Source organism: Mustela lutreola, chromosome 8 (assembly GCF_030435805.1).
Source record: "Mustela lutreola isolate mMusLut2 chromosome 8, mMusLut2.pri, whole genome shotgun sequence".
NCBI classification, from domain to species: Eukaryota; Metazoa; Chordata; class Mammalia; order Carnivora; family Mustelidae; genus Mustela; species Mustela lutreola.
In genome coordinates, this window is record NC_081297.1 from 118,429,219 (window position 1) to 118,455,517 (window position 26,299).

A 26,299-nucleotide genomic window follows, 5' to 3' on the forward strand; every position below is an offset into this window, starting at 1 on the left:
TAGCCATATTCAGAATTTTTAAATACAGGAAATGCAACACTGACTCATATAAAGAATGATTGGTCAGATTATCTTTTATAAAGAGAAAGGTTATCTGCCCCCTTGTTCTCCAATGGAGAAACTTTGTTTGTCAAAGTCTTTCCTTAAAAAGTTGACCTCCACTCAATCTATAAAGAAAACATAAATACATCCTTAGGTGACTGACTAGCTTATTCAAACCTGCTTTCCTAAAGAAAAGATCAAATTTAAGGTAAAATGCAACTCCTTAAAATCACTTTGTGTTTATAATTCTCTAGCAAACGTTCAGTATCATTGTTACCCTCAACAATATTTCTGAAAGCATTTTCCACAAGTTGATGTCAATGGCTGGTCTTTGGAAACACTCTCAGAACATATGCTGACTCTATGAAGTTTACAATCACTTCATGGAGTCTGCTTAAGTCTTGAAATTATATGTCTTTGTTGGTTACCTTTTGTCATTAAAAGTACAGAAAAAAGATTATTTATAATTTCTGAGATATATGTAGAATATTATGCAACTAGCCAGTTAATGAAAGAGGATGAGAAAAGCCAAGAAAATAGAATGTCTTTAAACATCTGGCAAATACCCTCCAAACCAAGGCAAAAATTGTAGTTTAGTGGCAGTGCTCATTTTTTCTTATGACTTTAAGACTTAGTTGTGCAACAAAATATTAATATTTATAGATTCCTATTTTCTCTTTATTATACAATAGCATCTGGATGCAAAGAAAATACACAGTAGCTATTGTATCAATAAAAAAAATCCCAAATTTTTATGAGTTTATAATTTAATCAATTTGGATAGCGTGAATAAATACTTTCCAATCTGTAGAAACATATGCATTTGAAACTTTCCATAAACATGCATGAAGTACTTTTCATATCTTTATAGTAAACCCTTTCATTTCTGCTGTTTGTCAAAAGATAGAAAGGATCAGATAAGCTCAGAGCATTCTGGACAACCAATGTCTTTAGGATGCACTAAGGTGTCCTGAAATGCTTTAATAGGACATATGGTTTAGGCACAATTGTCCAGTTCCTTTTAGTAAAAGTTAGTCAAGTTTACTCACCATGTGGGTGCATATACAAGAGTATCATTTCAGACACTTTATACTTACTCCACAGAATGATAATATGACTTATGGAAAAATCATATTACCCATTTCAAGATAGCATAACTTACTATATGAGACTTAGGTGGAGGTGAACAGAAAGCATAATTTATGTGAGGAGTAATCTCTACGTAAGGGAAAGGGTGCTGTCTGGTTATCAGAACATCTGATCTCTCACTTTGGCTTTGCTATGAACTAGCTCTGAGTATAGAAAAGTCAACTGATTTCTATTTTTCCTTCTTTTCTATTTTACAAGATGTCCATTAAACTTCAAAAAAATATATGATAGATTACAATTTCAATTATATGAATTTTAATACAAAACATATAAAATCAATTTCAAAAGTTTTCTGCATTTACTGAAAATGTTTGTAAGAATGAACTAACTATAGGCCTTCTCTAATTTCTTCTATTAAATGTAGATACCCAATATAACTTGAAAATATTGAGCATAACTATTCTTTTTGCAAAAGGGAATCTAGAAAAAGACTGCTTCCCACAGAAAATTTATTAACAATAGGTGCTCAGTTAATTGTTTCTATACAATGAACAATGCCCCTTTTTGTATAAATGATCAGGGGAGAAATATTTTAAGTCATTTTTTTTTTCTTTCCATCACTCCACCTATGCACAAAATTCTGTTGTAAAGACATCACTTCTATGAGGAGGTATTCATTGTAGATGTACAGAAGTCTATGAAAATCTATGTTTACAATAAAAAAAAGATTATCATTCTAACCAACTGCATATTCACATAGATGCTTAATAAAAGCTATCTGATGATATAATGAATGCTTTAACTCTTGAGGAAGTGCACACAATTGGCAACTGTTTTTCAAGACTCACCATCCAGCAAACTAAATTTTCTCACTTTAAATCTTTCATGTCATATTTTTGACATTTAATTAAAATTTTGGAACTAACATCAACACATTAAAAATATAAATGAAAGTAGCATTAACTATAAACTTTAGAAGTTAAAATAAATACAAGTGTGGATTAGAATAAAATTATGTTGACAATACGAAAATCAAAACTGCCAAAATGATTAGACTTTTCCTTGAAAATATCCCATCCATTGCTTTCTCTCCAACAAACAATAGCAAAAGGGAAGGTAGCAAAAAAGGAAACAGGAAAGCCTGCTTTGATAGCTGGACATATCGATTTAATTGGTTAAAAAGTCCAAATGCTAATGCTCCTAATAATCAGCCATTCTTTTTGTGTTTTGGTAACATATATCCTTATACAATTTATGTCAAATGGAATTTTTTGATTCACCTCTGACATTTCAAAGTTTCCGTTTTTGAATTCCCCTAGTCTTAAGTAAGTAACACAATGTCTACTTTGTTTGAAATCTACAACATTTTCCCCAACATCTAGGGCTCCATGATGTAAAATGTCATTTTGCCGATCTTCTGTTCCAGTACTCACTTTAATTTTTTTAATTAAAATTGGGTTCTCAAATATAATCACAAAGACATCTCCTACTGAAGGTGGTTTCCCCCAAAAGTACTCATCAACACTACTATAAGCCTTGCTTGCTTCATAATTTTCGAAAACATTCATATTGGTGTAGAGATTTGCAGGAGGGTTATCAGGGATGTCAAATGACTCTTCTTCAAAATCATCATCTTTCAGCTTATTCTCAGTCCCTTTATACGATGAATAATAACCCATGTGCTGAAAGAGAGATGGTTTAAAACGGATCACATTTTTCTGAGCTAAAAGACCTCGAAAATGAGTCAATAGCCAATCACAAGGCATTTCTTGATAAAACATTAATAAAAAGTGTGCCAAACGTGGGAGATCATGAGAATGATAAAGTTTTCCAATGTAGCCCAGCTTAGAGAACTCAAGAGTTACCCAGTAGGTTCCTTCTAGGGATGTAATGACTTTCTTGATGGCAGTTAAGAAATTTTTTGAACATCGAACGTCATCTTCAAGCATTACATAATAGTCTGAAGTATTGGCACAAAAATTAAGCAGAAAAGCATAATCTACATTTTGCTTAGAACGAAATCTGACTCTGTCTTCTGGATCATTGTAATTTCTTTTAAGGCCATCCAGGATTGGGTAATATTCCTCTGGAGCATGTATAACTATTAATCTTCCTGCAATAATATGGTGGGCAAATTTCTGTGTAATATCCTGGACCATGACATCACGCCAGGATGAATTAAAGTCTGCCAGGTGAACCACCACTGAAATTTCCTTCAGCTCTTCATAGCTGGATTGCTCAAAAATTGACTTGATCGTCTCAAGTAAATAGTTTCCTTTTTTTCGTTTCACTGATGAAAGTCCAATTGTAAGAAACCCTGAACAAAAGAATTAAAAAAGAAGACAAATTAAATGGGAAATAGGTTTTGAATAACATATAAAAAATCTTTTCCCCTTGGGTCTGCTATGATATTAGGTATATCTAGTAAATGATATATATTTGCATATTTTGTGAATGAAGTCTTATGCTAAATATATAAAAGCTATAGTACTTAATACATAATTGGTTTTTCTTTGGAAAAAAATGCATCTTAAGTCCAATGACATATAAGCCTATTGATGTAAACATTTGTTTGTGAAATAAAAAATATTATTTAAGGTGTTTTGCAGCTTAATGTGCTCATAAATGCCCATTAGAAAAATAGATGTTTGGATAATATCCACACTATTAAAAAATGCAAAAGGAGAAGGATGTTAAGGATGAACAAATCAGTCTCAAAGGATAAAAAAGAAAATTAAGCATAACTCAGTCTTTTAATCATCTTTAAATTTTTCATAGAAAACACATTACATTTTCATTTCTTTTTGTATCACTGTCATTATCTTGCACTAAAAAAATTAATAATTGGACTTTGCAATTTTATTTTGAAATTTACTAGAATGTTAATTAGAATGCAAACAAAATTATAAACTATTTTTAAAGACTGCATTATTATTTGAATGTTTAGTACATTTTCCAGTACATAAATATCACTGTTTTCCTTATTTTGAAACACATTTTAGAGCAATTTTCTGTGAGGAAATTTTTATTTAGATACCTAAAATCTAAAATTAGAAACTGGATATTTGTAGGGAATAAAATAAAGCCTTATGAAATGGCAGTTTACATCTAAGAAGTGTAGATGTCTCTTCCTTGAAATATTTTCACTTTATAAAGCTCTGATTCTCACCATGATTCACCTACATGAATAAAATTTCCTAACTACTACTTGAAAATAGGAAAATGTTTACATTCACCAAGATTACTGTCTTAATACAGACACCTACTTGTGACTTATGCAATACTGAAAAAGCAGAAATAATAATAATTATTCCAAGAATAATCCAAGAATAATCTTTCTCACTAGGCTGTTAGAGAGGTAGAGATTTACACATTTTGTTCAAATACCTGGATTTATGACCCTAACTTCTTTTGAAAAATGAATATGTTCTCTGGTACCATTCAACTCAAGATTCCAGCCTTTACTAATGCCCTAGAACACTTTCTACATGAAAGACGGGAATCTATGCATTTTGCCTGTAATATGTATCTTGAATATTTCTAACGGTCTTTTGGGATAGTTTTGCACTTGTCATTGTTTCTGCTTGGTAGATGAGGAAAGGAAACTCAATCACAGGAAGATACATTCACTTGTGCAAAGTGTAACACCCAGTGAGTAGTGTGGAGCCAACATCCCAGAGTGCCCTGCATTTTCCCTGTGTTTTATATCACCTCTTTGTATAAAGCAGTGGCATATGTGCCAATACATTTCAGTAAACTTAGGACGGAAAGGGAGAATCAGTAATGTTTGCACAAAGGTAGTGTAACAGATGGGAGATAAAAATAAACATTGGCAATCTTAAGCAGTTAGAAGAAAGCTTAAGAGCAATAGACATTTGAGATGAAGGAATGAATGGGAGATAGACTTAAAGAAGCCCGAATTAAGTTAAGTTACAATTTCCTCCACCTGGTGATCACAGACTCACTTGTATAAACACTTCTTAATGGGGAACTCAATTTCTGTAGTCCCCACAGACCTATTAAGAAATTCATGATATCACTGTGTTTCATTGATTTCATGAATTCTATTTTTCACACAAAAACATTTTAAAATCAGGTTGAATATTACAATTAATGGCATCTTACAATTAAAACTGATAATGCTTATGGTCTTTTAGTGGCACATTAATTAGATCATGATACCTTCTACGGTCTATGATGTCTTGAAATCCATTAAGTGTGTGTATTTACTTCTCAGATCCAATCTACTAATAGTGAGTTGGCTAGTTTTCTCCAAAAATTGAGGTCTACCTAGAACCTCAGAATGTGACCTTATTTGAAAATAAAGTCTTTGCAGATATAATTATTTAAGGATCTTGAGATAAATCATATTGAATTTAGAGTGGGCTCCAAATGCAATAACTGGTCATACCTGAAGAAGAGGAAAGAACACAGAGAGACACAGAGACCAAGAGAAGAAGACCCTGTGGTAACGGAGGCTGGTAGTTATGCCCCCACAAACTAAGGAATGCAAGGGTGACCAAAAGCTGAAAGAGTCAAGGAAAGATTCTCCCCTATAACTTTCAGGTGAGTGGCTCTGCCCGCAACTTGATTTTGAACGTCTGGTCTCCAGAAATATGAGAGAATAAATATCCATTGTTTTAAACTACCTAGTTTGTGGTAATTGGTTATAGCACCTTGGTAAACTAAAACAATGACTCTCACTACTTCAAAAGCAGTGGCAAGTCATTAAAAACCAAAGCATTAGAGCTGGAAATTGTATCGGTATGAAAATGGTTGTTTTTAAAAGGGAAGTTTTAAAAGCTCAAATAAATTGATTTTTCTCAGTCTCGCTACATGGTCCTACAAGCAAACTGTTTGAAAGTTTATATTACAATTAAGAATTTTAAAAATTTCTTTTTTGGGGCTATAAATGGAGCTGGATCAGTAACTGTAATTTGTGAAGAAACACTGAATTACTTCTCAAAGAATATATATTAGTAATGCCCAGAAAGTTTTATTGCGATACAGATGAAGCTGGTTGTCATTATTTTAAAACAAAAATACTTTATGTGCTCTTGATTTGAAAGTGTAGGGATACTTACGCTTTCTTTGTAAAGGCGTGGCAGCTAAGTAGCGATAGGTGACATTGATGGCTCCTGAGAAATTAGATAAATCTTTGAAAGTGTGCACATAACGTTCTGAATTCAGCTGGTGTGTGGATGTTTCCCTTATAAGTTGTTTGTCTCCTTCCTGAATGCCAAGAAGGAGGCAGAGAAAATAAATAAATAATAGATGTCATGATTAAATAAAATTTCTCCTTATGCAACAAATATGTTGTTGATATGTAACATGGGTATTATCTAAATCTCAACTACTGGCGCCACAAGCTACAGGACCCCATCTCTCACCTGAATTCCCACCTATAGTCGCTACTCCAGGCTCTCCTACTCTATTGTGCTCTTCATACTTCTCTTCCACTTGCTTTTCCACAATATACACTAATAATGGCATTTTCTAGACAAAAAATTCCCGCATGAAAACTCCTACTTCCTTTATGTTAAAATTCAAAATCTTTACAATAATTCAATGACCTTAAAATTTCACAATAATCTACTTGTATCATGTAAAGCTAATTCTCACAAGTTTCCCATATTTGAGTCATATTAAGCTATTTCATCTTCTTTAAGCACTGTTTAATAATACCAGACATTATTTCTATATAATTATTTCTGGGAAATTTATTAATCAAGAAGTTTTAGTCAGTCACTTATCAATGGCCACTATAATCAAGGGCTGTTGAGAATAGATAGCCGTGGTCCTTGTGATGTGAGTGTTCTTTCAACTGTCCTCAAGATATCTTCATACACATTTGTACCAAGTTAAGGAAATGTCTTCAGAACTTGCACTAATTTTTCCCATGATTGTTTGCTTGTTGTTTGTGTGTGTGTGTGTGTACATGTGCATGCATGCATGCAAACATGTGTGTTTGTGTGTGGTATTCTGTTGAAGTCTGGTCCTTTTATGTTTATGATCCTTCTTATATTAATTGGTAATGGACGTATTCGATCTTTGAGAAGGTCTATGCTGAGTGAAATAAGTCAAGCAGATAGAGTCAGGTATCCTATGGTTTCATTTACTTGTGGAGCATAGGAATAACAAGGAGGACATTGGAAGATGAAGAGGAGAAGTGAGATGGGGGAAATCGGAGGGGCAGAAAAACCACGAGAGACTGTGGATTCTGAGAAACATACCAAGGGTTTTGGGGGGTTTGGGTGGGTATTATGAAGGACATGTATTGCATGGAACATTGGGTGTGGTGCATGAACAATGAATTTTGGAACATTGAAAAAAATAAAATTAAATTAAAAAAAAAAGAGAAAGTTTATATTAAAAAAGATTCATATTTAGCTTAAATATATCCTGTTAATTATTAATTGGTCCCTTTTTCTCTCCTCTTTAGTATAAATTCAATGGTAGATTTTGATTATCTAATCATGATTTGGTCAAGTCTTTATTGGTTATACATTATTATCAAAATATCGACTTGCTTGCTCTTTGTATAAGGTTCACTACCACAGGTAGAATATATTCAAAGATAACCTATTTAGAAAGAATTTTGTTGTTTTTGGCAAGTGTCTACTGTACTGCGTGATGTTATATGGATCTATTCTACTATTCCATATACAATAGCAGGTCAGGCATGTGCAAGCAGTTAAGACTATAAAGAAAGTAAATGCATTTGAACCAATTTGGTCCTCATATTATCTGACTGTAGTCAATAAAACTTTAATTAAACCCCTGTTATAAAAAATTAGAAAGGATTCAAATACAGACCTTACCTCATTTGGAATATTCAATACTTTGTATTGCATTCAAATGTCAATGGAGAAAAAGACTGACTCAAAACTTTAAATCAATGGCCAGACTGGAATTGTCTTAGAATAAAAATTAGGTAATAGTAAATCATGACTGGAAAGAGTTTCAATCTGGTCTTTGCTAATTCAAAATCCTTTCGGAATATCTCTTTTGTATATTCAATTATGTTTATAAACCTATACTTGGTCTTTACTATATTTCTATATTTTATATTGTCTTAATTGAGAAAAAGAGGTTAGTGTTTTACGATATTTATAGCATATTTGCCACCTATCAGTTGTAGACTTTCAAAATATTTGGAATTATGTCTTGAATTCTCTACTTCTTATAAATATACTAATTGCATAACTATTGAATTCTGATTATTGTAATTTCTTTACACATAAATATTTTTCATTTTTGTCTTTCTGAAAACTTATAAAACATTATTAGAGTTTTAAAATAAATTTAGGACTACTAAAAAGTAACTAAGGCCTCAGCTCAGTACCAACTTCTTTAATAGTGATGTAATAGGGTCCATTATCAATAGTATCTAGAAGAAAAATCTTTAAGAATCACAGTAGTCACAATTCTGAATTCATTTTGCCATTCTGCTCTTACGTGATGTTACATTCTAAAGGAAGTGCAGGATCTTGGCTATTTCTTTAAGAATTCTATTTTGAATGTGTAAAAATCCTGACCTTTTCTGTGTTAAGATAGAGTACATTCATCCTGATTGAAGGACATAACAGAAAATAAAATGAAATGGAACTTATATGAAAGCACTTTATTAAATTCTCAAGAACAAGCTTCTTTACACTTTTCAGCATAAATAAATAATGCAGCTTTCGCCTGAGTCAGCCTTGTTGGCTGCTTTCCAGAGGCATCTACCTGAACAGTTAGGCTCTCCCTGGATACCTTCTTTCTGTAGCTGCTCTGCTAGGGTGTATTTCTCAGTAATAAGACAAAGCTTTATGACAATCATTTTCTGGATAGGAATGCAATTCAATGGACTAGCTGCAGACTAAGTGTATACCCTTGTGGCTACTTTGAAGATGCTCACAGCCCAGAGGCTAAGTTGATTGGGCATGTAGCGTCTCTCCTACTTAGTTTGCCTTGTAATAGCATTTGTCTCTTACACTGAGCTTGGCTTCCTTTCCCAATGAAAGGCGCATATGTCTCGGATATGTAAGCATACATTAAACTGCTATATGCCAAGGATTTCAGACCACAAATGGATTTTCTAGCAAAAACAGCAGAAAAGAATGTGCTAAGTAACTCCAGAGATCTTTTACTTGTAATTGTTTATCTGATTTCTCTGAATTATAACTGTTATTTCCCCCTGAAATAAGGAAGGTAAGAAAAGAAAGATCAACCAATGTTTATGTTTTAGCAATAGTACACATTGTGGCATTCTGGAGTCAAGGAAAAAAAAAAAACTAAATGACATAATTTTGTGAAAACTGAAATAAACACAGATAAAAGGGTCAAAAGAGACAAAGGTTACAAAGAAGCTACATTATATACTAGTATGTGGCTGGCTTTCTGTGGCTATTAAACATTTTTAGAAAAACAATTTTAATGTAGTTTTACATTAATTACTTAAATGTTTTAAGTCTTTATACATATTAAGCCTTGGGATAAAATTTAGCTCTGAATACATTTAGGTTAAAAATAATCACCTAGGAAATAGTGAGAAACTAAACTAATAAAAATACTGTCATTAAATTTTCAGTAAGCAGGGGGTGCCTGGGTGGCTCAGTGAGTTAAGCCTCTGCTTTTGGCTCAGGTCATGATCTCAGGGTCCTGGGATGGAGTCCCGCATCCGGCTCTCTGCTCAGCAGGGAGCCTGCTTCCCTCCCCTTCTCTCTCTGCCTGCCTCTCTATCTACTTGTGATCTCTTTCTGTCAAATAAATAAATAAAATATTTTAGATCTTTCTCTGTCAAATGAATAAATAAAATATTTTAAAAAATAAATTTTCAGTAAGGAGAGTGATTGTGTTTAACCATCATTTTAACTCATTTTTTTTCCAACTTAATATAAGTATTTAAAAATAATTATAAACTTTTAAAATGAAGGAGCGAAATCTTCTCTACTCTTGGGCTGATTTGTAAATTTGGCTAAATATATATGTAATCTAGCCAGAGAAAATTTCACTAAGAAAGTACTCTTTATTAAGCATTGCTTCATTAAATCACACGTTTTACATTAGATACATAGGACTGAAGCTTGGATAGAAATGTGTAAAAATCCACAAGACAGGGCAAAAGTATCTGATCCTCTTACAGATATACACTCTATTACTTTTTATACATTTTATAATGATTTGAAGAGGTTCTATATCAAGATATAAGGTTGTTTGCTGCATACAATGATCTTTTGTCTGCTTAAAATAAAACACTGAAATTATGTTTAAAAGTGTCTCACAAATGCAGCAAGTCATTGAATACAATAAACATCCTGCCAATGCCATGTGTTTGATTTACAAGATGTGATTTACTGCTGCCAGTAAACACAGATGCAAGAGATAAATTTTTATTACAAAATTAAATCATTTATCAAAGGCTCTCCTTGTTAATTTATGACCTTTAATTTTATCCAGAAAAAAATAGGGGGATCACATGGGCCTTGTTATATTGTCTTTAAGTCTCATAAACCTAATAATCAGGTTTAAAGAAAGGTCAAAATGCATGCCATTAGTAAGTTTCTCCAGTTTGCTATGTTTACCTACATCATGCCTAGTCAAATTCTATTCATCTGTGGTGATTTTAGCCATCATGAATTGTCTATGGAAAACAGAATAAAGGAACCACAAGATCAAGAAACATATATGAATGTAAAAGGCATAGGCATAGTCAAAATCTAGAATCTGGCAGAATTTTGTCATCAAAGAATGATGCTAACGGAAGCAAGATGCTTTACAGAAGACCTCCTGAGAGGTTCTGTCCCAAGATCAAACGGTTGGCTTATCGCTATAGAATAGTACATGGCAAATAATGCGTAGGTAAGATCATGTTCAATAAGTGAAATAAAACATTTTACTGGGAAATGCTTTTTGTGGTTTTTGGCAGATTTTTCTCTTGCTAAGATAGTCATTGAAACTTTCAGCATGCTTGCATGGTGGAAAGTACTTTTCAGTCCTCTCTGTGTCCAAAGATTTTGATTTTCTGAAATATGTGAACAAGAGTAATAACATAAAGATTGGGATTTTTCCAAATATCTTAAACTCAATTCAGAAATTGAATTTAAAAAATGTCCATGTTATTCTCATCAGACATGAACTGGTGTGATACAGTCATAGCAACTAAAGAACAAATTGAGATCTCAAAATTAGCCTGAGTAAGTCCTTTTCTATGTTTCTAGAATTTACTTAAAAATTCATTTACATATTATATACTAATGTATCCTTTTTAAAACTACTGAATAGTTTTCACAGCATCTCTAGTTCTTGAGGTTCTATACTACTTTTCACTGAATATAAATATATAACATGGTGGCCAATTATGACTATTCAAAATCAAGTGAAGTGTCATACATTATAATAAAATATTATTTCTTAACAAAATAGCATAATTAGTACCATTAATTAAAAAATAAGATTTTAAAAACTTTGATGATATATAAAAAATTGAGAAAGTAAGGACTGATATCTTTAAGCAATTTTTAAAAATTCTACATATTTCAAATTAAAGCTCCAAAATTATTATGGCTATACATAAAATTAATTCAGCATAGTGATGATAGCTAATTTACTTATAGCCAAATACACATCCCTGAGCTACTATATGCAGCATTAAAGAAAATATTGCAACATAAATCAAAATAATTGTAATGCTGGTATTCTAGAATGAATACAAAAAGTAGCTAGGTGGAAAGTATACATGTTAGAGTTTTGCTCAAACTAAGACTATTTCAGCAGCCTGGGATTGAAATTTGGTTAAAATTGGACTAAGCTTAATTTGATTTAGACCTTATTTGTAACAACAACAACAAAAATAATCCCCCAAACTTACCAGAACATAGCTGTCTTCAATGTACAAGTTCATAAAGAGAAGGAAAATGACAAGAACTCCCAAGAATGACACTGTGGAACGCTTTCGCAGGCATCTCATTTTATCGAGTATTTCAAAAATGTGCTTCATTTGATAAAACTTAAACATTCTATCCTGGGGAAAAGGGGCACAGAATTACTGACAATTAACTTTGGATGTAAATATTTCTTTATAGGTATCAAAAGCTGTCCTTTATAACAAGACACCCTTCACCTCTAAAGTTGTTTCCAATTTCACACATATGATTTTCACAGATTATTAATATCTTAACATCCGATCAATGTATTGCTTTATATTGATATGGAGTAAATAAAAATAAAAAGCAAATCTTAGTTTTTTCTGAACAAATAAACATTGACAATAATGCCAAAAAAAAAAAAAAAAAGTCCTTTGATGAGAAACAGCACAAAAATAAGAGAGAAAGATAAACATTAAGGTAACTTCTACCTCCTCGTACTATAATGTAATGAAAATGGAAGAAACTAGAAGCTTGGGCCTAATATTGATCCTGGAGTAAGTGCACCGGAAAGAGCACCTGGGAGGGAACCTGGGTCAAGGAAAGAGAAGTCATAAAGGAAGTTAAACTTTTGGGCTAAGTCCAAACATATCTTTGAGAACTTGAGTTACAGTTGGTTTGGTTACTTTTCAGTAATTCTTGTTAAATCAGAGTAAATCCTAGAGTGACATATCTACATGGCCTTGCTTGATCTACTAACTAAGAAGTTTGGCTGGTTAAAATAATTCATGAATTGCAAAATAGCAAAATGAGCATCAGCAAGATTAGTGGAGATCTGTTTTTTTCCCATTCTACTCTTCATTGTGTGTTATCTTCTAATCATTGATTTATTTAGATGACTGATCATTTGTTTAAAAACTATAAACATATAAAAACATATAAAAAATCAAAAGACTAGTTGAATCATATTTTGTCTAAAATCAAGGATAATCTGGAAACTGTACCACGTCTAGCTGGGTACTGGGTCTCCCTGAGCTCAGTGTTAGGATGAGGTATGGATATGAATAAAGAACTTCAGGAAGTGGAAATGGCTTCTTAAATGATGTCTAGGACATAGCAATCAAACAATGTCTCTTTGCAAAAAAGAATTCATGAATCCTTATAAATTATAAGAAAGACTATTAGGAATTGCGAAAAAGGGTTAACAAAGGGGAAGAATGGAAATATTCTCAAAGAAAATATAAGAATTACTGTTCATTTCCTTTAGCCATATTTTTCTCTAGGGTTATTTTTATTTTTCTTGTTGACTTGTAGAAGTTTTAAATGTATGTGTAGAGATGCATACATATACATTTACCGTTGCTTATGATGAAAATATTTAGCTATCTTCCCCAAGTATTATATCTTCTATTGGGTTCGGCCAACCCTGAGGTGGAGAATGAAACGATTACTCCACTCACCTCGGTAGGAGAAAGGCAAGGGCGTGGGGACAAGACACACTAAGGGCAAAATGTCCCAAGCTAAACTCCCTTTACTTTTATTGTGAATGTTGTCACTACATTAGGGAATAAGAAAAACAAGAAGGAACGGGAAGCTATAATAATCAGGACAGTGGCATAGGGAGTAACCTCAGAACAAGCTGTGTTCCCAATGTGTGAGCAGGCAAGAAGAGCATGGAGTACTGACCACAAAAGATAAATGTTTCTGAAGTTTAAGCATTTACTCCCTGGATGAGCGAATTGAGCCGCAAAAAGGATCTGGCTGTTTTCAGCCCAGAAACTGCAAAGGAGGCCCAGTTTTCCAGACACTCCTTTGCTTTTCAACTAGTTTCACCCAGGGAGGCATGTGTTTATTAAATCTGATCTAGCCAGGCATTGTGAATTCTCACAATTTTCCTCTTCTTGGTCTGACTTTTGCAGTACAGAGTTTTTTATTTCAAATTTATTTCATACATAAGACTTTTTTTGGTATAGTGTTTTGAAAATTGTTCCCAATTTTGATGTCATATGGACAACCTCCTTAATTTTTTTTATGGATAGATTTTTAATATATCTAGGATTTATCTTTTTTGTCTTTTATCATGTACTAGAATAATTTTATATGTTTTTTATTTTTCATCTGGAGAGCTGATGGTCTTCAACTTAGAGTGTACTGGTCATAACTACTAGTCACCTTACCACTCCTGACTTCAAGGCTGTGGGGAAGTATAATCGCCCGCATAATCAGAAATAAAAAAGAACGTTACTATTGTATATCACATGTTATACCAAATCAATCATTTTTTGATAAATGATGCCACTTCTATAATAGGGTCATTTTCTAATTTGCATTTAGAGGTTAAAAATGTATTTATAGATCCATCATTTATAACATTTTTCAACAAAAAAATACATAACAATTTTAAACCAGAGCATTATAAGTGAAATTCCGTTATCTGATAATGGTTTTGTAGATAAAACCACATTATGTTTGTAAGATTTTCATCTGAATTTTGAAAATTGACAAAAATACAAAGTATTAGAATCTAATCATACACCAATGGACACAATATTTTAAAATATTTTTAAATATCAATTTGGGAAGACCTATCAATAGCATAAAATGCATGTATTCACTTTGATACTTCTAAAATCTATTCAAAACCAAAAATTGTATTTGTGAGTAAACGTTTAGCTATGGTGTTAAAAGACAGTGATGTCTGTAAAATAAATTGGAAACTATTAAGATGCTAACAGCTGTTATCTTAATATAGAATTATCAAGAGTTTTCAATCCTGTTTTTACTTTTTTCAATTTTTGTACTTTCAAAAGTACATATATTCAGTATAACTTAAAAAGTTACTTTTAATTTTCAAAATTCTCTATCATCTGTTGGAAAAAAAAACTGCATTTTATTTCTTGGACACAAACATAAACACAGACTTTTTTTTTAAGAAAATAAAATTTAAAAATATGTAGCACTGTATGGTATGTTTTGGATGCTCTGAATTTGAATGCTATAAGCTCAATAAAAATGCTAAGTCAAGAAGTATATTCTAATTCTATTCTCTTGAGATAAAGACAAAATGTAAAAAAAAAAGTGACTGCAAATTGAATCTGCAAAGTTCAAATGTAGAAATTACATATAAAGAAAATAAGTCTATCTATTAAAAGTTATTAAATACTTACTAAATACTAGGCAATATAGTTTGCATGAGTAGCTCATTGGCCTTTCATAACAATACTGAGATTTTAATACTCCCATTAGCTTTACAAATAAAAAAGAAAGAAAAATCCCAGAGTTTTCTTGAGGTGTCTCTAAAAGGAATAATTCCAGTTTTTAAATATTAAAATTGATCAGTCTGCTTGATTAACCACTATTGGTATACAGTTTACTAATTAGGTTTCATATGACATTTTAGACATCATGTTGCCAACAAACTATTCCACATATATGATGATAATAACTTGTGATACCAATCTCTTGAATAAAATAGAAATAATATAAAAGACATAAATTCAATTTTTTGGCAGAAAAAAATTTAACTAAATCTATTTAGCCTAAAAAAAAATACAAATATATAATGTGAGGAGGTGGGTGATATATGGTATTTCAAGTGATATGAGAAGTAGGAAGTATAATACTTTGGAGGCAATACTTGAGAGCACTCTGCAACAATGCAAAATAGTACAAGACAATGACAAAATCACAAGTTGTAATTCCAGAGTTAACAAAGAAAGAAAGACAGAATCCAGAGAGAATAATGGTGACCACCTAAATTCTAAGATCCAATCCTTCACATCAGAATCCTCCAAAATCCACTCAGAACAATCAGAGCACGAATAACCTTCCATAGTGTACATCCTGAGTATACCCATGAGAAAGATGATAGCACAAATTTCACTGTATATATAAATGAAAACAATAACACCCAGAACAAGCAGAACTGGCTGAGGACCCCAAACCAGAGTAAACAAATGATTGGAAAACAGATCAAAATATGTGTCATTTATTTTTTAAAAAATACCAGACAAACTACAATAAAAGAAAATTAAAGAAGATAATTATTCATACAAACTTCTTCTCCATCTGAAACAGGATCATCTGGGTCCAGGAAAATCCAAATAAATATTTTTTAAAAAGAAAAAAAAGACAAAATACAATAAATCAAATATACTGAAAGGAAAACAAAATAACTGATTTCAGGTGGGGGAAGGGACTCTATGGTCACAACTTTCTGTTGTGTCATGAGGCAAGAAAACTCTTAGAGATTAGTAGGAGCATTTCCAAAGGACATAGAAAACAGCTTGAAGAGGAGTCTATTGAGAAAATTTGGGAAAATCTATCCATCAAAAATGACTGTGATTGATAGTAAAATATTGAATTAATATAATTTCGTGTATATAGAGCAATGATAAAAAGTAGAGAAAGAGAAAGTAAGAAACCTATCTACCAAAATTAGAGGTGATCGCTGCATCATCTGATTTAGAAACTGGTCTTTGATAGGAAAGTATTAAGGTTTCCTGCATTTCTAGGAGGAACTGTATTTCACCCACATTTAATGACTGGTATTTTCAGATACTGGACAACAGGCAGCACAGGGCAATGATCTCTGAGGGAAAGGAAATGAAAGAAGTAAATGCCAGGATTTTTCTAGTTTGTTGCCAGAAGGCAGTTTTCAAAAGCCAGGGCAGGAAATTGATGAAAGAATTTGAAGAAGTCACACATAAAAAGATAACCTCTGTTCATGTATTGAAAGAGCTAGTATCATTAAAAAGCCTATATTACTCAAATAGATTCAAGAGATTCAATGCAATACCTATCAAAATTCCAATGGCGACTTTTTTTTATAGAAATAGAAAAAAAATTCCAGAATTTCTCTGGTATCACAGAAGACCCTGAAAACCCAAAGCAAACATAAGAAAGAATAACAAAGCTAGAGGTATCACACTTCCTGATTTCAAACTACTGTATATTACAAAACAATAGTAATCAAAATGATACGATACTGTCACAGAAACAGACACAGTTCAATGGATAGAATCAAGAGCTCAAAAATAAGCCCACCCATTTACTGTCAACTAAATATTTGACAGGAGAGCCAAGAATACTTGATAAGGAAAGGATAGTCTTTTTAACAAACAATGCTGGGAAAACTGGACAGCTATATGCAAAAGAATAAACTGGGCCCCTCTCAAGAATTAGAACAGTTTCTGGAATGTAAAGACAGAAATAATTCATGTTCCCTTCATCCGGAATAGAAAAAAATTGTAATAGATTGGGCATCAGATGGAGTACTCAGGAGACTATTCCCTTAGTAGGTAACATCAGCCCGAGACTGGAGGCTTCTCTGAAACCAGCACTTTAATGGCAAAAATGGATAAAGGGAATTACTATCAGAAAGGGAAATTCTAACTGGAGAGTATTATGTTGAGTGAACTAAGTCAATCACAGGAAGACAATTATTATATGGTTTCACTCATATGAGGAATATAAGAAACAGCAGAGAGGATCATATGGGAAGGGAGGGAAAAATCACATCCCAGAAACTGTTCTAATTGTTCTTTCCAGTGATTCCTTACCAGTGTTGGATAGTGTTCTCACACACATGCACTAAGTGCTCAGTTAAAGACATTAGGGAAACCCTTTGCAGATCTCTCTCTTTCTGACTCTCTCTGCCTTCATTTGTAATCTCCATATAGCTTTCTCCTCTCTGGTACACCGGCTGTGAATTCTAGCCAGGTCAGAATCTCAAACTTCTCAACTATGTCTCTTCATCCTAGAGAGCCCACTGTCTAATTGGATTCTCTCTCCTCATACTGCAGCCTAGAAACTCTGAACAGTTATCTCATTTGTTTCCCTTCTACCAGGAATCCTGCCCTTTTCTGCTTGTTGTACAAAGTGTGAACATTTGTTTCACATATTTAGTCTAGTTTTTCAGTTAAGGAAAGAGGGTAAATCTGCTGCTCCCTGTTTCTTCATCATGGTCAGAAATATCTTGCTGGTGTTATAATTCTTCGCTTATGCTTTCTTCTCTTTTTCTTGAAAAATAGTATTACATTATTGTCTGCTTTTAATGTTACTTGGAATTTCTAATGGCACCTGTTTTTCTTTCCATTATAAATGATTTGGCAAATGTAAAATTGATTGGTTGTGCTGTCTAGAGACTTGTTAAATTTTTTTAAAGTAGGCTCCATACCCAATGTGGAGCCCAGTGTGGGGCATGAACTCGGACCTGCACTGAGAACAAGAGTCGAATGACTAACGACTGAGCCACCCAGTTGCCCCTGGGCTTAAGTTATTTTTTAAAAGAAAATATTTTCTAACTATGCTGCATGTGTGAGTAAACACACATGCACAGATACACACAAACCCAAACTTTAGACTGTATAAAAGAAATATGTTATAAAACCATTATTCAAAAAGGCTAAAGGTAAAGGGATGAGCAAAATATTTTGAGCAAGTTCAAACAATGAGATAGCATAGTTTCATATCCCAATATACAATGTGAGTGAATAAAGGCCATAAAAGCATAAAACTACTTAATTAAATTTACTTTGTAAAGCTAAACACTGCAATTCCTGACAAAATACTACCAAATAACACAACCAGCAACTTCTTAAATCAGAAACAACAGAAGATTCAATAAGTCAAAATGTTTAATGCTAGGAATCTATAAATGCTCACAGCCCAAGACAGATCAAGAGACCAAAAATTGTGAAACATCAGAGCAGAAATGTGTGTAAATCAAGAACTCTTAGAAACATAAGCACATGTTTATGGATCTGCAAACATAGTGAGGACTAATAGTAGTCTTCTCTCAGAATCTGACAGTTTAAATAGTCAAAAAAATAGGAAAGAGCATCTGGATAATCCAACATTATCTCTTAATATTTAATTTGTGTGTGTGTGTGTGTGTGTGTGTGTGTGTGTGTGTGTGTGTATTGGTAAAAAAATATATTTGGTTAAAAGTAAATATTGTTGGTAGGAATTTTAAAGACTGTTTCCTGTCTGGCCATAAACCAATATAATACAAAATACGCTAACCAAGGAGGGGACAACCACATCTGATGAAAGAAATTGATGGTTTATGTAGAAATGTGATAGTAGAGAGATTTAAAACAAGGCAACTCCTAGATACCATGGTAGCATTAGTGAGTAACGATTTTTATTTATTGATTTTGGAGGGAGGGAGTCAGAAGAAGAGGAAGAGAGAATCTTAAGCGGACTCCACCCCGAGTGTGGAGCCCAACATGGGTCTCAGTCCCACTATTATGCGATCATGACCAGAACTGAAAAGAGTCAGACACCCAAATGACTGTACCACCCACACACTCCAAGTAGTCATTTTTAATTAACAGACACTCTGCAACAGAATTTGTCTCTCAGGGTCCTAGTGTGAAAAGAAAGCATGTTGATACAAGTAACTGATAAAGGTATCTATTGAAAACCAATAAATTGAGCTTGAGAAACTCAAGTTCACCATCCTTTACAAACTGGAAGTAGTAAAAGAAAGTAAAAACTTGGTTTGAAATTATTAAATAGGTAAGCACAGCCTGATAACAAAAACTGCACTAGCATGCTCCTGCTTGAAAATTTCAGTCATACAAGTGAGGACAGATTATCTGAGCAGTCATTTGGTTCCGTATTCAAACAGTGTCTTATTTGTTAGAAAATTTCCACTTAGTCTCTGAATAATTTTAGAAAGGTAAAAAGTGTTTTTCAGAGGTCATGGATTGATTATTACAGATTAGGTTCATTTAGGAAAATCAACCTAGGTTCATTTAGAAAAATGATAACTCATATTATCATGGTTTGAGTGAATTAGGTTCATTTAGAAAAATGATAACTCATATTATCATGGTTTGAGTGAATTATTTTCTTCAGATGACATATATCATCTTTATATACCCTAATGTCATGAGAAATTTATTTGCTAACAATATATGCTATGATACACTTTGCACGTATAATGAGACATGTTTTGTTTAGTAGTTTTACTGCAAATGTTTTAAAAAATAGCTTCTTTGTCAGAAATTTATAATAAAACACTGTTGATTGTGAATTTAGTTAGGGAAATAAGGATATATAAAAACTCTACTCCTCTACTCCAAATGTACGCTAAGTTGGCACATCTGGTTCAATAAGACTTCTTTTTTTTTTTTTTTTTTTTAAGAATCATATTCTCTGGCTAAAATTAACAAGTCAAAAAATGACAGATGCTGGAGAGGATGCGGAGAAAGGGGAACCCTCCTACACTGTTGGTGGGAATGCAAGCTGGAGCAACAACTCAGGAAAACAGCATGGAATTTCCTCAAAAAGCTGAAAATAGAGCTACCCTATGACCCAGCAATTGCACTACTGGGTATTTACCCTAAAGATACAAATGTAGTGATCTAAAGGGGCACATGTACCTGAATGTTTAGAGCAGCAATGTCCACAATAGCCAAACTATGGAAAGAACCTAGATGTATATGTATGTATTTATGTATATGTATATGTATATGTATGTATGTATATAGATATGTACATACATACATATATATATATACAATGTATGTGTGTGTGTGTGTGTGTGTGTATACACACACAATGGAATACTATGCAGCCATCAAAAGAAATGAAATCTTGCCATTTGTGACGATGTAGATGGAACTAGAGGGTATTATGCTTAGCGAAATAAGTCAGTTGGAGAAAGACAACTATCATATGATCTCCCTGATATGAGGAAGTAGAGATGCAACATGGGGGGTTTAGGGGGGAGGAAAAGAATAAATCAAAGAATATGGGATTGGGAGGGAGACAAACCATAAGAGATTCTTAATCTCACAAAACAAACTGAGGGTTGCTGGGGGGAGGAGGTCGGGAGAGGGTGGTGGGGTTATGGACACTGGGGAGAGTATGTGTTATGTTGACTGCTGTGAAGTGTGTAAAGCTGGCAATTCACAGACCTGTACCCCTGGGGATAAAAATACATTATATGCTTATAAAAAATTAAAAAAAATTAATTAAAAAACAATGAATTTTGGAACACTGGGGAAAATTTAATTTAATTTTTAAAATAAAATACAAACAAACAAATCAATAAATAAAAATAAAGAATCACATTCTCTTTGGAAGACCCAGGTGTTGAATGTTCACATATATGAAACAACTTCAAAGACATAACTATTTAAAAATCATTTGGAGGTAATGCTATACCAAATAATTCATTTTTTAAATGGAAATAAATTATTTTCACTCTATAATTTCTTTTTGAAAGACTATTACATATGAGTACACTCATATATAAAATGTATATTACATATTCAGGTATTTACATACAATTTTGAAATTATAAATAGTGTGGCATATAATTCTATATACTTATAAACACATAATTATATTAAATATAGCTATATTCACCATGAAACAAGTCAATCAGTGAGAAGGTATTATTTTTTACACTATTTAATACTAATCCTACCTGAATTTTGTATCCTTAACTTTACAAACCATCTCCAAAGAGGATACAAGACATTCTTAGCAATCTTTCCATCCTATGACATCATTCTTTCTCACAATTCTGTCCATTCTTCTTCTTCTTCTTCTTCTTCTTTTTTTTTTTTTAACAACTTTTGGCATTACATGACCTCTCTTACAACCATTTTTTGAGCAAAATTCAAAATTTAGATCTTCAGCTAGGACTCCTTCCTGAACCTATTTCCAATTCTTGAATAGTGACTATTATTTCTAGGCAGATTTCCTGCTATTCACACAAACACAATGATTCTAAAACTACAGGTTGGTTTTCCATTCCAGCTCGCTGGTCCTTACAGTCTCATTTTTGGTGGGACTAGATCTCTAATTGCCAAGTTAAATCATCCAAAAGTTATTTGTCTCCTGCTTTCCCAAAGTCAGAAATATTCCAGGTTCTGTCTCACCTGCCACAATTTCTCTCTGCTGCCCCCCACTCCCCCATTCTCACTGCCATTATAAATGTTCAGGTTAAATACTTCCGGACGCTGACGGTTTTTCCTACCCACCTGCCATTCATCATTTGTTGCTGAAGTATCAGCCCCTGAACCGGAAGAGGGAAGCTAGTTGGTGAGTTCCGCTGCTGGGCTGGAAGTGAGAAGATCCACATTAGATGTCAGGATGCATTTCCGGGCAGGGGGCTGTCAGTCAGGTCAAGTTAGTGGGAAAAAGGTAACAACAGGGCTTTGCTGTGTCACAGGACAGCAATCAAGAAGGTTGCCTGCCAATGGTCTCAGTCATCACAGTGATAACACAATGCCTGGTGGTAAACCATGCGTTGGCAAAAGCACAGCCAGCCCTGTACTGAGGAGTCCATTCGGACTCGGACTTCCCTTGCCACCCAGACCCTAAGTATTACGCGGTGAAAACTGTATAGAGGCCGAATCCAGTTGGTCTATTTCAGTCCTGCTTTTTGCAAAATGGGGGAAGGGGAACCTAACAACTGTTAAGCACTATTTTACTTTTCAAGTTCTGGAATTAGCTGTACTTTAAGTGGTACTTTGCATTTCCTGAGAAAGGACACTTGGAACACAGCCAAGGAGCACTGGACAGGTAGAGAAGGCAGAGAATTTAAACAATTCTTTTGGACAAAACTACAATTTCTTCATCCTGTGTACTACTTCTCCCTTCCATTCCTGAGATAAAATAACCAAAACTTGCTGTTTTGTAATAATAAAAGTAGTTTTATATTAAAAGAAAAACAAAAACAAGACTTCTTACAGGAAATACAAATGTCCTTGTGTCCACTATGGTGGGAGTCCTTGTTTCAGGTACTATCTCCCTTAGTTGCCTCTCTACCACCTATGTGTGCTGGACCCACACTAATCAGTGGGACTTGGAAGAAGGGCACCAGGAGCAGCAGAGAATCCATTGCAGGCTAGCACCACCCTTTATGACTATATGAAATGTATCCCCTGTTTGAGGACACTGAAGTTTATACAGGTTGTGACTTTGCCCCAGATCACCTAAACTGTTAGAAACACTGCAAAGTTGCCAATGCAAATAAGCTTAGATTGGTTGAGCCAGGAGTTTCAGGATTTCCTCTAATAACTAGAAGAAGAAGTACGAAACTTAGCGGCTTCATTCAGATAGTATCAAGATGGCGCCTCAGGGATCTGAGCTGCTACCTCCCAATGGCTTCCCTCTGACCTTTAACAAAGTTAAAACACTTACTCCTAATGTTTTGCTTGTATACAGTTCTGCATCTTTTTACAATGCAAAAAGCAAGTGATCACAATTAAAGACTACAGATCAACTAACTTTGACGTTCGACAAGACTGACTTTCTCTGAATTTTGGATACATGGCAGCGTATGTGGTTGTAGGGACATAACTCCACAGAAATGGGCTACATCCTTCCTCATAGATGCAACCCTGAAACTACTGCAACCACAATGAATACAAGTGGAAGGGCTGAAAACTTCCAGACAGTTCAGAAAAAAGTAGCTAAAAAATTAGATTTGCTTGGAGGTCAGGTAGATGGGGGTGGGGGCGTGGTAAGGATTAAGCAAAATTTAATAATAACCCTTTTCGGAATAGAGTTCAGAAGTTGCATCTACGGGTCAACTAAATGCAAAACAGCCAGTTAGGCAGGACAATACTTTTTTTAAGAAACAAATGTTCATACAATTTATTAGAACTTTTCATTCTACAAGTCTGGTGCTATCAAAGTTTTGTCACAGGGTTGAAGTCACCTATCTCTGAGCAATTTTAAATTAGGAGGATTTTTGAATACCCCATTTGAAACACAGGAAGATAGCTTCATAGTACTAAAACTTGAATACGTTTGGCAAAACCTCTGGCTGAAGCTAGACCCTAGGTATGGAAACTAAATTTCCATGCAAATGGGATGGATCCAGCAGAACTTTGCAATTGCCAACACCGATGTCAGCATCCCTGTGTCTGAATATAGTTCCTGGGGAAATAACAACAGAGCTCTAAGAGAACTTTGATGGACCCTTTTTTGGAAAACATGATTGAGCAGAATCAGGCCTGCATTAGAGGTAAAGCTGAGAAGTGAAAACCATTCAGCATGTTAGTTCTGGAATCCCTACCCCTGGTTAGAGACATGTAGGGATTGAACTATTTAGAAGTATGTAAGGCCAAGAAATGTGAGACACTATTTCATTTCTCAAAGGATCAACAATAAATTGTCTTATATGTGGACATGCTTTCCTACAGAATTCCTTTCCTCCTTAGGCTCATTCTGTGCATCAGTTTAAGAAAAGTACTGTTCTTTACATTTGCCTCACATTTTAATCTCCATGGATTTGCTCTCTTTTATTTCTAACTTCCACTTATTGAAATTTAATTTTAGATCACCAAAATGTTGCCTTCTTGCTGAAGATTTCTCTGAACCCCATTTTCAGTCAAGTTTGTTTTTCACTTTCTTGAACTCTTACCATTTTATCTCTACTTCTCTTAATTTACTTAATACTTTCTAATTTTTTTAAAAAATATTTTATCTATTTGACAGTTTATTTGACACAGAAAGAGAAAGAGATTATAAGTAGGCAGAGAGGCAGCCAGAGAGAGAGGGGTTCCCTCCTGAGCAGAGAGCCTGATGTGGGGCTCGATCCCTGGACCCAGAGATCATGACCTGAGCTGAAGGCAGAGGCTTAACCCAACAAGCTATCCAGGTGACCCTACTTTCTACTTCTTGATAGTATTTTTATATGTTTTATTTCTCTTTGGATTCTGAGCTTCTTGTATGTGGAATATTTTTTAAAAACTTCTTATGTGGTGCCTGTGTGGTTCAGTTGGTTAAGTATCTGACTCTTGATCTCCTCTTAGGTCTGGATCTCAGGGTCATGAGTTCAAGCCTCACACTGGACTCCATTCTGGGTGTGGAACCTACATAAAAACCAGAAGAAACAAAAAACCATATCACTTTCATACTTGGAGAAGTGTCTTTTTTTTTTGAAGGACAAACAACTACTGGTGTGTGTGCATTGCATTACAGAAATCTTGAACTTGAGGCTATGAGAAAACTACAAGTCAATGAAATTGGTTATTTCTTTCCCACACCACTTTCACATCTCATCTAAGAGCTTCCCTGCCATGACCTAGACCTACAATGTAATCTCTAGGCATTTGGTTGCAAAATGCAAAACTTAACGTTGTCCGTTATCAAAGCATCATAGACTTTTCTGTGTTTATTTTATAATTTAAGTGAAACATAAGGATAACGCTACTTGTTAGTTTTAGTATTTGGTGGATTGAAATGTTTCACAACCAAGATAAATCAAGATCTTTTAGAATATTTAAGAAATGCAGCAGCAAAAATAATAATAACAATAGTAATGTTGACACTGTGGATGCTTTGAAGAACACTAGCAAAATAGAGTTAATTAGTTTGTGCCAGGAGAGCCCGAGACAGATGTAATCTGATTTAATATCAGAAATCAGATATGGTGGAAAGTTTTAGAAGCCCATAATTTTGGGACAGATATTTGGATCTGTTGGACCACCTGCTTATCTATACTACCTCACACATATGCACATATATGTATAGAAATAAAGACTCTGACATTGTAACATTATAAATATGTATTTCGAATCATTACTCATGGACACAGACAAAGTATTCGTTGCACAAACACTTCATTATTTTTCTTCTTGGGAAGACACTGGAAATTTTTGTGCTAGTTTTGATCAGCTCAGGAAAAATGGTCATTTATTAAAAAACTGATGCTGATATGAAGTGACAAGTGAATTATTATACCACAGAGCTGTTTGCTTAGAGTGCATATGCTTGTGCATGTTACCACAAATTCATCATGTTTCTAGAATGTTACTTGGACTGTATGCAACAAACCACCAAATGTTAATGAGATCAGTTCTCTCTCTAGCTCTTTAGGGTAAAATCACATGTCCCCAGTGCAAACTATTCCATGGCTATACAAAAGATTGGGAAAAAGGGAACCCATATCTCATCTGAATGAATGTGGCTACATTGTCTATCCCAAGGCACTAAGCCTTCGTTCACATTTTATTTAATAGTCTATTTTTAAATCAACAAATGCAAAAGTAAAATTACATTCTCACGTTCTCGAAATCCTATGGGCTTGTAGACAACACTTAACCCCACATTAAGGAAAATCATGAAAGAAGTCTTGCCATCAACTGTTCATCTGTCTGACATGTGCCTTTATGTGTATCTGACTTGCTTGGCTTGCCTTTTTTAATGCTCGCCCAATTTGTTTTTCTACTTTGTGGAAGGCTGCACACACCCTTAAGGCAGTATTCAGTACTTTCTGATGAAAAGAAAGAATGTTGCTGACATAGCAAAAGCTTCAGAAAGTCACAAAAATGAGAAGGGTTTTA

General features: G+C 33.8%; 1 protein-coding gene across 4 annotated transcripts in view; it reads right to left on the reverse strand.

Annotated features, from left to right (window-relative positions):
- Positions 1 to 1,696: 1,696 nt before the first annotated feature.
- The window catches only part of MGAT4C (MGAT4 family member C), a 725,888-nt gene continuing 701,285 nt past the window's right edge, over positions 1,697 to 26,299 (reverse strand). For 2 of the 4 annotated variants that reach the window (XM_059186469.1, XM_059186470.1), the window contains 4 exons: positions 21,983 to 22,061; positions 11,984 to 12,136; positions 6,216 to 6,363; positions 1,697 to 3,448 (listed from right to left, as the gene is read on the reverse strand). In XM_059186469.1, the coding sequence (XP_059042452.1) occupies positions 2,307 to 3,448; positions 6,216 to 6,363; positions 11,984 to 12,130 (1,437 nt within the window). In that variant the 5' untranslated portion in view covers positions 12,131 to 12,136; positions 21,983 to 22,061 and the 3' untranslated portion in view covers positions 1,697 to 2,306. The remainder of the gene's footprint in view (positions 3,449 to 6,215; positions 6,364 to 11,983; positions 12,137 to 21,982; positions 22,062 to 26,299) is intronic. The other 2 variants (XM_059186471.1, XM_059186472.1) reach the window with 1 other exon arrangement.